This window comes from Ursus maritimus, unplaced genomic scaffold (genome assembly GCF_017311325.1).
Source record: "Ursus maritimus isolate PB19 unplaced genomic scaffold, ASM1731132v1 scaffold_29, whole genome shotgun sequence".
Lineage (NCBI taxonomy): Eukaryota > Metazoa > Chordata > Mammalia > Carnivora > Ursidae > Ursus > Ursus maritimus.
In genome coordinates this window covers 975,156-986,268 of record NW_024425452.1, presented here as the reverse complement: position 1 = coordinate 986,268, position 11,113 = coordinate 975,156, and the positions used below count along the sequence as shown (strand labels likewise).

The following is an 11,113-nucleotide window of genomic DNA, read 5'->3' as shown; positions in this document are numbered from 1 at the left end:
TGAACCTGAGTAAATGCCTCGTGATTGCTGGTCCTCAAGCCCTCCTCCAGCTCTGATGGGCTTTGTCTGCGTTGAAGACCTTTGGACTCTATTTCTCTGTTTTGCTTTCAATTGGAAGGGGCCAGGGAGGGCAGAGGGGCACATGGCCAGACCCTGGGTGGTGGGCGCTGGACCCAGGCAGAGACCGTTGGCTGTGCCCTGATGCTAGGCAGGGAAGCTTTTAGGAGACCTACCATCCCTCTTAGCCCAGGATGAGGGGCTCGTGGAATGGGGTGAGCCTGCATGAGGTGCCCACCCACGGAGCCTGCCCCCACATGAACTCCACAGTAAGGACACAGGGCGCTGAGAAAGGGGTCCAGACCCCCTGCCCCAGCTCTCCAGCTCTGATGGGCCCGGGTGGCCTCTCTGGACCTCCAGTGCTCTGGGACATTTTCCTCAAAGCCCCAGTGTCTCATTTGCTCCTTCCTGTTCCTCCTCCTCTCCCTGGGGTGGCAGGAGGACCCAGAGCCCTGGCAGACGGAGGGCAGGGAGGTGCAGGGCAGGTGGGGGTATCAGACAGGCCGGGGCTGCTGGGCCTTTAGTGGGTAGGGCCACAAAGCTTCCTGAGCAGCGGGCTGTGATGATGGGACACACCTGTGAAGGGCTTCCTGTTGTGACCGAGGGCAAGCCACCTAAAGAAAACCCAGCACCGAGGTGGGTTTGCTCTGCAGAGCATGGCAGGCAGATCTGTCACCGTGCGACACACACACCCCCACGGGGAGGTCAGAAAGCAAGCCTTAGGATCTCCCACACGGCTGCCTCAAACTGAGTTGAGGCTGCTGCTTCTTCAGGCTGATGCACTTCTTGCCCCACTGCTGGGAGCCGTGAGAGAGGAAGGCCTCCTCTGCCGGCCCCCTATGGGGGCTGCCCCAGCTGCAGAGAGCCAGGTCCCCACCCCCGGGATGGCCTGCCACCCGCACCCCCCACTGGCTGCCGCAGGGTCTGAAGCCCCAGCAGCCCCTTGCCATTCCGGAGAGAGCATCCTGTCCTCAGAACTCTGCACACCCTGGCCTGAGCTTCCTGTTGGCCTGTCCTGCTTCCTGTCCTTCTCTTCCCGGCTTGGTCCCCAGGCACTTAAGGCCTCCTGTGCTAATCTCTACCTCAGGGTCTGTGCCCCACGAACCCGACATGCCACACTGCATTGGTTTCTTGGTTGTAAAGAGCCTGTGATGGTAGTTTTTCTGTAGTTCTTCTAATGACAATTACCCCTGAAAATGTGCTTGATTACTGTGGTCTTTTGACAAATGCTTACAGAGTGATTATGGCAGGCTGGGAGCTTGGGGACATGTGGTGACCTGGAGGAGACCTCCTCCCCAGCCTCCTGTCCTTCTGCATCTATCTCCCCCCCCCCAACCCCGTCCCCACCGATGATGTCCCCAGCTTCACTCTCTCCCACCCTTGCCAGCGGTATTGCCTGCACCTCCATTCCTGGAAATGACTCTCCCTCTCCTTTCTCCTCTGTCCCTCCAATCCTCACAGAGCTCCCCAGCTCCCAGATGGACCTGGGAGGAAGTCTCGGACCACTGTGCATCTCCAAAGGGTCCCCTAACTCTGTCACTGTCCTTCAGTCGGGGCTTTTTACTTGGGTGGAGAGGAGGTACTTGGGGCCAGGAGGAAGTGATAGGATAGAGGAGAGAAGGAGAAAGGAGAAATAGGTTCTGGTTTCACCAGAGTTTCTTCCGGGACTTTTACAGCTTTCTACATCCTGACCCCAGTGTGACAAGGAGGAAGACGCCAGCACAAGACAGCTGGCAGAAGCCTCAGACTTCCCTGGGGCCTCAGCCCTGAGACTGGACTGGGTCCACGCGTAGCACCTGCAGCAGGAGGGGCCCGCCTACAGGCCAAGAGCGCCCCTCCTCCCAGCCCTCCCGCTGCCCCCCTGGAGGACTTGGCCTTCCTCGCTCTTTTTCCCTAACAAGTGGACAAGCGAGAGCGGCTGGGCCGAATCCCCACCCTTGTGCCGCAGCTCTGGCTCCCTCTCCCCAGGGCTTCCCTGCTCCCACCCCAGCTCAAGAAGAGGGCCCATGGCCTGGGAGGCCACACTCCTGTTGCCACCTGTCCTGCTGGTGCTCCTGGCCTCAGGTGATGAGGAGGGCAGAGGGAGGGAACGGGGCAAGAGGAGGGGGAGATGGCCAGGTGAGGCGGGCGGGCATGAAAGGGCAACGCAGGGTGGGCTGTGGCCAGAGGCCCCTGTGTCTGGGGCGCATTCTGAGGAGCGAGGCGCCCATGCGCCAGCCCCGCAGTATCTGAGGAATGGCTCCCTGACGTGAGAGTGTATTTTCAGGCTCGTGGGAGCAGAAGTCAGAGTTGCTGCATCAACTGGAAGGGGGGTCAGTCTCCGTGAAGTGCCCATACCAGGCCCAGCAAGGCTCAAACCCGGTGAAAGTCTGGTGCAGGCAGGTACCGGAACGTTCCTGTGACCTGCTGGTCACCTCCCCCAGGCTCCCGGGGCTGCTCCAGAAGCCTCGAAACTCCATTCAGGATAACGTCAGCAGGGGCTACTTCCTCGTCACCATGACCGAGCTCAGGGTAGAAGACTCTGGATCGTATTCCTGCGGAATCTACAAATCCCCCTGGATCTTTATTCACAGAAACATCCGTCTGGTGGTGTCTCGGGGTGAGTTCTTTCCCTTCTTTGTGTGGTGCTCAGGCGTCCTAAATCACAAGATCTTAGAGCTAGGAAGGACTCCAAAATAATTGTCTTCGGTGCCCTCACAGCCGAAAACTGGAGCCCCCTGCCCACGGTCACTGCTGGTGAGGGGCAGACGAGCACCAGAGCTCAGACCTGCTGGCCCGCTTGCTTCTTCCTTTCCCATCACACGCGTTTCCCTAAACATCTTTGTTGTCACAAGCAAGACTCGTCCATTGATTCGTAATGACTGTAAGGCCTCCTCAGGTTTGAGCAAGACTGGCTGATTGGGCCATTCCTGGGCATCCCGACGTCTGGCCCTAACCCCTAGCCTTCTCTCAAAGGGTTGTGCTTGAGCTGTCGGTCGCTGGGTGGGTTAAGAAATGTGGAGAGACAGGAGACAGCCAGGTAGTGAGGCAGACGTGAAACTTTGGGGGCGAGACAGGGTGGTATAGCGGCCAAGGGCTCAGAGAGCCTGGGTCCTCACCCTGGACCTGCTCCTTAGGGTCGAGAGACCTTAAGCCTCAGGTGGGAAGCTGGGTGGTACTCCTGACTGAGGCCCCAGGTGTTTTTCCTGAAAACCTCTGACTTGCAAAGCCCCCCTGCAGTTCCCTGTGATGGCCAGGGCTTGAATAGCATCTTCCCTGACCCCCGCCCAGCCACCAAGCCTGCTCAGCCATTCGGTGAGCTGGGTACCCAGAGGACCCTGGTCAGCTCTTGGTCTGTCACCATTCAAGCCATGGCTCACTGTCCACTCCATGTAGGGCAGGGGCTGCACTCTGGAAGGGGAATCAAACACCTTGAGACCCTATCCTGTGCTGGAGGAACCCACAGTGCCCCCTCCCGACCCCTGCACTCAAGGCTGACACATAAGTGAAGGGTTAGGATGGTGGGTGGTAGGTGGCGTGATGGAAGCCTGTTGGATGGCGGCCCAGTGAAGAGGGCGACCAGGTTGCTGGAGAGAGCAGTGATATGGATTCTCCTGGAGAACTCCCCAGAGGAGGTGATACCACTTGGGTCTTGTGAGTGAGCAGGAATTGATCCAGAAGAGATAAAAATGGGGGTGGGCAGGTGGGTGGGACACATTATAAGTTGAGAATGCATGACATGTTCATGAACAATGAAAACAGAAGAGACTGTGCAATATACCCAATCTCCCAGTGACAGTGTGATCCCAACCTAAAGCCACTCGTACTGGAGCACTTGACTGTGAGCGTACCCTGCAGAGAGTAACACCTCCCCTCGTTTGCTGGGCATATGGTGCTTTTCAGAGTCCTCCCTTGGCCCAGGGCCCTGTGTGGGCTCCTCCTTCCCAGGGCCAAGGAGGGAGCCTGGAATGTGGGGCAGACACATGGAAGTGCTCCCCTTATTGTCGTCTCTTGCAGCTTCAACCCTGCCTACCACCAGGAGCACCAGCGGGACCACAACCTGGACCTCTACCCCCAGCCCTGTCACTGACAGGTACTGTCACCTCCCTCCCTATCTTCTCCACCCTCCGCTTCTTCCCACCGACGGCCACCTGTGCCGAATGCCTCCAGCTACCATGTCTGCATGGCTAACTGGCTCTCAGGGGATGACATGGGAGTCAAACCGTTTGCACCAGGTCACTTCACCTCTTTAAACCTCAGTTTTTTCATCTGCAGAGTGGGGCCAATGACATGGTCACCTTACAGCAGGGTCGCTTGCCTCTGGCACTATTGATGTGTGATGTCCTGTGCACTGTAGGGTCTTTGGAGCATCCTGGTCCCTACCCGTTAGATGGCAACAGTGCAGACCTCCCCCACCCCACCCAGCTGTGACAACTAAATCCAAAGTTCTCCAGATATTGCCAAGTTTGCCTTGGGGGACACAAGCAGCCGCAGTTGGCAACCACCATCGTACAGAGTGGCTGTGCGGGTGAGGTGGGATTGGGCCTGGCCCAATGCCAGGGACGTGACCAGGGCTGCCTCATTTGCCTCTCCCCTCTTCCAGCCCTTCTCTATCCCAAAGCCATAGGGGTCCAGGAGAAGGGCGCACTCTGTAGTTCCTACACCTGTGGCCTGATTTCTTCTCTCCCCCTGCCTGATGGTTCCCAGGCCCTGGTTACTGGGACTGACCCGACAGCTGTTTTCTTCTGCTCTCCACCCTCCCCTGCCCTCTCCCCACCTACCATCACTGTGATGGGATCCCAGGGCTCTCACAAACCCTGGTTCCTTGCTTCAAGGCATTATACCCAGAAACAAGATGGTGCTGGTCATGGGGCAGAGAGGTGTCCCTAAAATAGCTGCCTCCCGGGCTTAGGGCTTCGACCCTTGACACACCCCAGGCACCTTCCCTGGGCTCCTGCTGTGGTGTAAGGAAGCCGACCTTTGTGTTCTGCCTTTGACCTGAGACAGGCTCTATTCCAAGGTGTTCATTATGTGGCAGTGCTGTTGGTCACAGGGCACCAGTATTCTGAGAGCTGAGTGCATCTCACGGGCAGGGGTGGCTTCTGGGCAGAAGGTTGGCTCCCACTTTCCTCACCTGGCTGGTCGTTCCTTCTTCCAAAGCCCCCAAGGCAGCTGGCAGTTCATCGTCACCAGCTCGACGGTGGCTGTCCTGCTGCTTCTGGTGCTCACCCTCCTCATGGTCCTGTACTTCCGGAAAGCCCGGAGGAACACCGGGAAAGGTAAACCCCAGTGCTGGCTCCGAGCAGACCACCCAGGGCTTAGCCATGATACTCCCGTGCCCGCAAGCCTGAGGAGAAGGCTTCCTGTGCCCATTTTACCAACAAGGAAACTGAGGCCTGTGAGGCGAAGTGGTCAGGATCCCCTAGGTTCTCTTGCTTTGTCAGAGATCGCTCTCTTCGGAGGCTCAAGGTCAGCAGCCTCCAAGCCTAATTTGCCTAAAACTGGGTGTTCTAGTCCATTTGGGAGTGTATATTTTGCCATCTTCTTACAGGACTTATTTTTTTTTAAGATTTTATTTATTTATTCGATAGAGATAGAGACAGCCAGCGAGAGAGGGAACACAAGCAGGGGGAGTGGGAGAGGAAGAAGCAGGCTCATAGCAGAAGAGCCTGATGTGGGGCTCGATCCCAGATCACTGGGATCACGCCCTGAGCCGAAGGCAGACGCTTAACCGCCGTGCCACCCAGGCGCCCCTTCTTACAGGACTTTAAAACAAATTCATCTAAAACCTTTTCTGATCAACAGTATTGTTTTTAATTGTCACTACTGTTTTAAATTTTTGTCTTCCTAAAAGCATTAAAGGATTTTTTAATCTTCCAAGTTGTAAGTTTTTTTTTTTTTTAGCACTGATCACATGTAAAATAACCAGCATTTTGTGCAAGACTTATCAGATTAGTGCCTTTGGATGATTCCTGCCCTGTTTTTTGTTGTTTGGTTTGCTCAGCACATATGTGCTATGTATTTACTTACCATATAACCCAGTGACATGTCTGTTGACAACTTTGACATGTGGAAGCGGGTCAGCACTGTGTTGGACCTCAATGATTTTAATTTTTTGAGCTATAAAAATCATAAAATAGTCATGGGCTGTAAAATTTAATACACGTATTTTTCAAACTATGTGAAGTCAATTTAGTGGGTCACAATATGATTTTCATAAGATAAAACAGCAAAGCAAAATGTCACAATGGCTTGCACATTGGAAGGATAAATATTTTTTCATTGGACTTTTATTTTAGGAGAGAGAGAGAGTGTGTGTGTTTGTATAGTGGGAGTAAGATAAAATGTTTCTCATTGTGGTTCCTGGTCCAAAATTTTGAACCTTATAGATAACTTCACCAACAAATAGATTGTACTTAAATGGATGTTTAAATTTGGAACTTTCAGTGCCTGGAATGGATTCAGCTTTACCAGTTTTATGCAAATTAGCTGCATGTTGCCAGTCTGATTTGCTCCTTGGCACTACCGTCTGATCCCTGGACACCCTTCCGTGCTGGCCACTGGCAAACTCCCCAGGGCAGGGTGGAATTTGTGGACCCAGACCCAGTCCCTCTGTCCAGTGGGGACCTCCAGCACCCCTTCCTTCCCAGGGGAACAGGACCTAGGGAGAGGTCCCTGACCCAAACTGGACTCCTTTCTTCACAGGTGAGGACAAATCCCACCACATCTATAACAACATCTCAGCCCAGAAGGAACAGAGCACTGTGCATAGGAAGGATCCCTCACCAGGGCAGAGGCGATCTCAGCTTTCCTGGGTATCTTGTTTGTCAGTGTTGTTGTTTTTTTTCAGCTTCCCAGCGTGTATTGTAGTTTCTGTTCACTCTGGACCTGGGCTCACTCGTGACTCCTCACGCTGCTGTTGCCTCATCTGCATGCACCCTTTGCCCCATCTTTCCCAATTCAAACCTCTTAGAGAGAAAGAGAAGTTGACTGCCCCAGCTTTTGATTTTCACCCCCACAGGAGTCAACTGTTAGTGCGGGGGACCCCATCTCATGGTGTGGCTGCCACCAGTCCAGTCAGCTAGGGGCATGGGGGTCACATGGTAAAAATATGGCTCCCTAGATGCCCTCTCATCAGGAGCTGGGGACCGGGCCATTGCCATTGGGTAGGTCTGTCTTGTCTAAAGACCTAAGACTCTTGAAATCGCAAAATGGCAGGATTGGGAGGATCTAAAGTCATCTGTTTCAACCCTCTGTAAGGCTGGAATCAACTTTATAAATGGCATCCCTACCAAGTGCTTTTCTAGCTCAATGCTCTTCAAACTGGAGTGTGCATAAAAATCACCTGGAGAACCTGTTCAAACAGAATTTCCTGGGCCCCACCCCCAGAGACTGCCTTTCAGAGATCTTAGGTGGAGCCTGAGATTTTATCAAGCTGCCAGGTGTTGCTAGTGCTATGTATCCTCTTTCTTAGTCTATTCTGAAACATCAATCAGTGATGCTGCCTTTAGCCATTCCCAGAGGCTCTGCATGGTCCATACTCTGTTCCACACCGTATCCCTGTCTCTGTCTTCCACCCAGCTCTGGGCAGCTCCAGGGGCCCCTGATCACTCTCAACTATGCTCTGTACAATGAACATCTGTCTTCTTTGATTCCCAGGGCTCCAATCAACAGATGGGCTCTGACGAGGACACTGGGGCCATCTGCTATGCCTCACTTACCCACCTGAACCAATTTGGCCATGAGGACTCCATCTATGTTAATACCCAGCCCAACCTGAAGCCCATGCCTGACCCCCTTCTGACTGTGGAATATGCCAGCATCGCTGGAACCAGACCAGAGCCCTCTAAGTCGACTGACTGCCCTGGACAGGGAGCTCAAGAGCTAAAGACAGACTTCACTGGGCAGTACGGCACTTAGTGAATACCTGTGAGGCACAGGGCTGCTCTAGCAGTGATGGGCGGGGGGCAGCGGGGGAGGGGGCTTCAGTGTGGCATAGATGGTCCCAAACCAGCAAAAGATCACCCTTCTTACAAGGGAGATGAGGAGGAAGGAGGAAAGGAAAATCTTTATCACCCCAGAGTGGAGAAACTTTAAGTGTGAAGGCTGTGATGGGCAGGCTCTGGGACCTATAGAAGGGGTTTCTGGACACCTACCTGCTCCCTTCCCCAGGATCTGGGAGGAGGGCTACTAGAGCAGAATCCAATTAGATAGGGTCTGGACCCCAGTGCCTCTGAGTGACCCAATCTTCTCCCCACTCTGTGACCCTCACTTCCTTCCTGACCAGGGGCTGTGAAATCCTGACACACTGTGCAAGTTCCTCTTTGGTGACACTCCTCATGACAGCCCCTCCCCAACTATCTCTCAGGGCTGCTAAGCTAGGCTGGGAAGTTCTATCTCTCCACACCAGTTCCTTCTCTCCTTCCTGACCTTCCGATTTTGATTCTCACAAATGACTCTAACAGGACGTGGGCAGTCCTGCTGCTCAGGGATCTCCCCTAACCCTTGGCCTTGCTGGTCAAGGTGGGCCATGGGAACTTCCTTCCTGATGGTGTTCCCTGCAGCTCCACCAGAACTGACCTGGTTCCTCTGCCTTCCATGGACTCTATCATCTACTCTGCCAGCTGCATCTCCAGCAGAGCAGGCTGAAGACTACCCCTTGCCCTAGAACACTTGCTCAGGGCCCTTATGGAGACAGAGCCCCTTTTTTTAGGCTCCCCAAAGGAGTGACTCCAAACTGTGGGAACTCCAGGCCACAGGGGCGGAGGGGGGCATCCTGCCACGTCATGGGAAAGATTGCTTGAATTGCCGATTCATCACTTCTCAAAGGTAACATTTAAAGATCATCAAATCCAACTGCCAGTGAGTCCAACCGCAAAATCCCAGTGAGTCATGCAGTGTCTGCCTCAATCTTTCCGAGGACAGGGAATTCACCGCCTCTTGCTCAAGCAGCTTGTTTGTGAATGTTTTTTGTCATTCAGCTTGCCCTCAATCACAGTGAGACACCACCTTGCCTACAGGATGGGACCTGAAGGTCAGGCTGCTTCACCGCCAGAAAGGGAGAGGGGTTGGAGTGGAGAAGGGCAGGTGGTCTGAGGTCTGGCAGGCTGGGGTACGAGGACAAGGTCTTCCTTAGGGAGGCAGGCGAGGTAAGCGCTTGTCACTTGTGACATCCCAGGTTACCCGGGCCGAGGATGTGGTTCTATCCCCGTCTGTGGCTGCATGGGGACACTCAGGAACAACACTTAGTTGAAGGGGGTGGAGAGTAGGGTGCTCTGAGCATCACTTTAGCTCCTCAGGTTTCTGCCCTGCCCTCCAGCTTCCCATATCTGACTGCTAGAGGCCGGGCAACTACTGCACTCAGACCTCCCACCCTACCTGGCCTTGCTCTGAGAAGGTTATTGGCACTGACCTAAGGGCTCATTTGACCTCTGGTCCTCCATGATTCTAGGCTCCTGACAGTGCCTCTTGGTCTATATTTTAGTCTACATACCCACTGAGGGAGCCCATCTTCATCAGGGTCTTTTCAGCTTGGTTTCCTGGCTATAGCACCATGAGCTATCCCAGGGATCAGGTTCCTCATGAGCTGTCCAAACCCAAAGGATTTACTCAGACTAGAATACCTGGAGTTGTAGTCATTACACAGTACTTATAAGGGTCTGCTGACTGTCAGCCCCTGCTCAGGGTTGGGGATACAGTGAGTAAGGCTAGTAAGCCCACAATTATGGAGTGCTTCTTATGAGCCACATTCCTCTATGTACATTAATGGCTCAAACATCCCCATAAGGTAAGTACTCTCCCATCATTTTAAAGATGGGGAAACTGAGGCACAGACAGGTTAAGTAATTTCCCGGTCTTGACTCTTGAAAGAGGTTAAGTCGTTGTTCCCCAAATTATTTCTTCCTGAATACATAGCTAGATGATTACGGTCCAGCCTTTCTTGCAGTTAGAGGTGGCCAAGTGACTGAGTTCTGGAAGTTACAGTTTGCCCCCTCCACGCCTGGCCCATAAAACCTACGATGCAATCATCAGTGATCTCTCCCTCCTCTCATTTATCACCCAGATGGCATGGTGAAATAAAAGTTCTTAATGTAAATTCTAAATCTTAATGCAGTTTCCCAAGGGTCAAAAATTAGGCTTGCCTTGTCTTTTCCTAACTGCTACTGCCTCTTCTCCTGCCTGAGCGTCTCCCCCCCCCGCCCTCCAAATCCTTACTGGATTTCTCAAAACACATCCCTTTTCCTTCCTACTGAGGCAGTCATATGCATAACAAATACACAAGCTGGACTTTGGCGAGGGTCCTGTCTTTCAAGAAGCTTCATTCAAGGAAACCCAGGCTGACACCAACAAAAAGTCATCAAAACAATCTGAAACTCTGTGCTTCAGGGAAACGCATGAGTCCACATTTATCTTGCCATCAATAGCTGGCAACTACCATCTGGCTCACCGCCCCCTCCCCAGTCAGTCTCTCCTCCACCCTGTTTTTCCCAGCTCTTGAATAGTTTGACCACCCCCTGGTGGTCATTAATGTCTTCACTGAAGGAGTCATGTCTCCTCAACCAAACACTCAGAAGTCCAAAAGCTAGGCGTGAGCTGGGGAGAAGTATGGATCCTCCCTCTCTCTCTAGTCCCTGCTCTTTTAGGTCTTGTCTTCTAGGCTGAGATATTTGAGTTGTGGGGATGGTTTGGTGCTGTGGGGGCGTGGCGGAGTGAGTGACTGCTATGTGACTTGGGGCGCAGAAGGAGGGGATCGCAAGCCGAGCTTACCGAAGTGAGTTATCTAGATTCGCTTCCCAGTGCTCCACAAACCATTAGTGCTTTAAAAGACATTAATAAGTGTCACGTGAAAATAATCCATGCTAGTAATATATTTTCTCCAAACATTTTAATGTAAGGAAAAGTAAGTTATGCTTATTACAAGTTGCAAGAGTTAACTCTTGGGAACTCTTTTAATATCCAATAATGGAAGGCTGATTAAAGAAATTATGCTATATTTGCACCAAGGAATATTATGTAGCTATCTGTTGAAATGGAAAAATGTTCTAGATTTATTAAATGAAAAACGCAAGCCACAAAA

The 11,113-nt window shown here is 52.9% G+C and overlaps 1 protein-coding gene across 2 annotated transcripts; it reads left to right on the top strand.

Annotated features, from left to right (window-relative positions):
• Positions 1 to 1,389: 1,389 nt before the first annotated feature.
• On the top strand, positions 1,390 to 11,113 carry LOC103664103 (CMRF35-like molecule 5). 2 transcript variants are annotated; one of them, XM_040643452.1, is made up of 6 exons: positions 1,390 to 2,121; positions 2,481 to 2,656; positions 4,054 to 4,129; positions 5,197 to 5,315; positions 6,742 to 6,851; positions 7,696 to 11,113. In XM_040643452.1, exons 2-6 carry the CDS (start codon positions 2,554 to 2,556, stop codon positions 7,954 to 7,956), a joined length of 669 nt encoding a protein of 222 aa, XP_040499386.1. In that variant the 5' UTR covers positions 1,390 to 2,121; positions 2,481 to 2,553; the 3' UTR covers positions 7,957 to 11,113. The 2 variants fall into 2 exon arrangements, with proteins under 2 accessions (XP_040499386.1, XP_008690150.2); XM_008691928.2 differs by having other exon boundaries at positions 1,406 to 2,121; positions 2,324 to 2,656.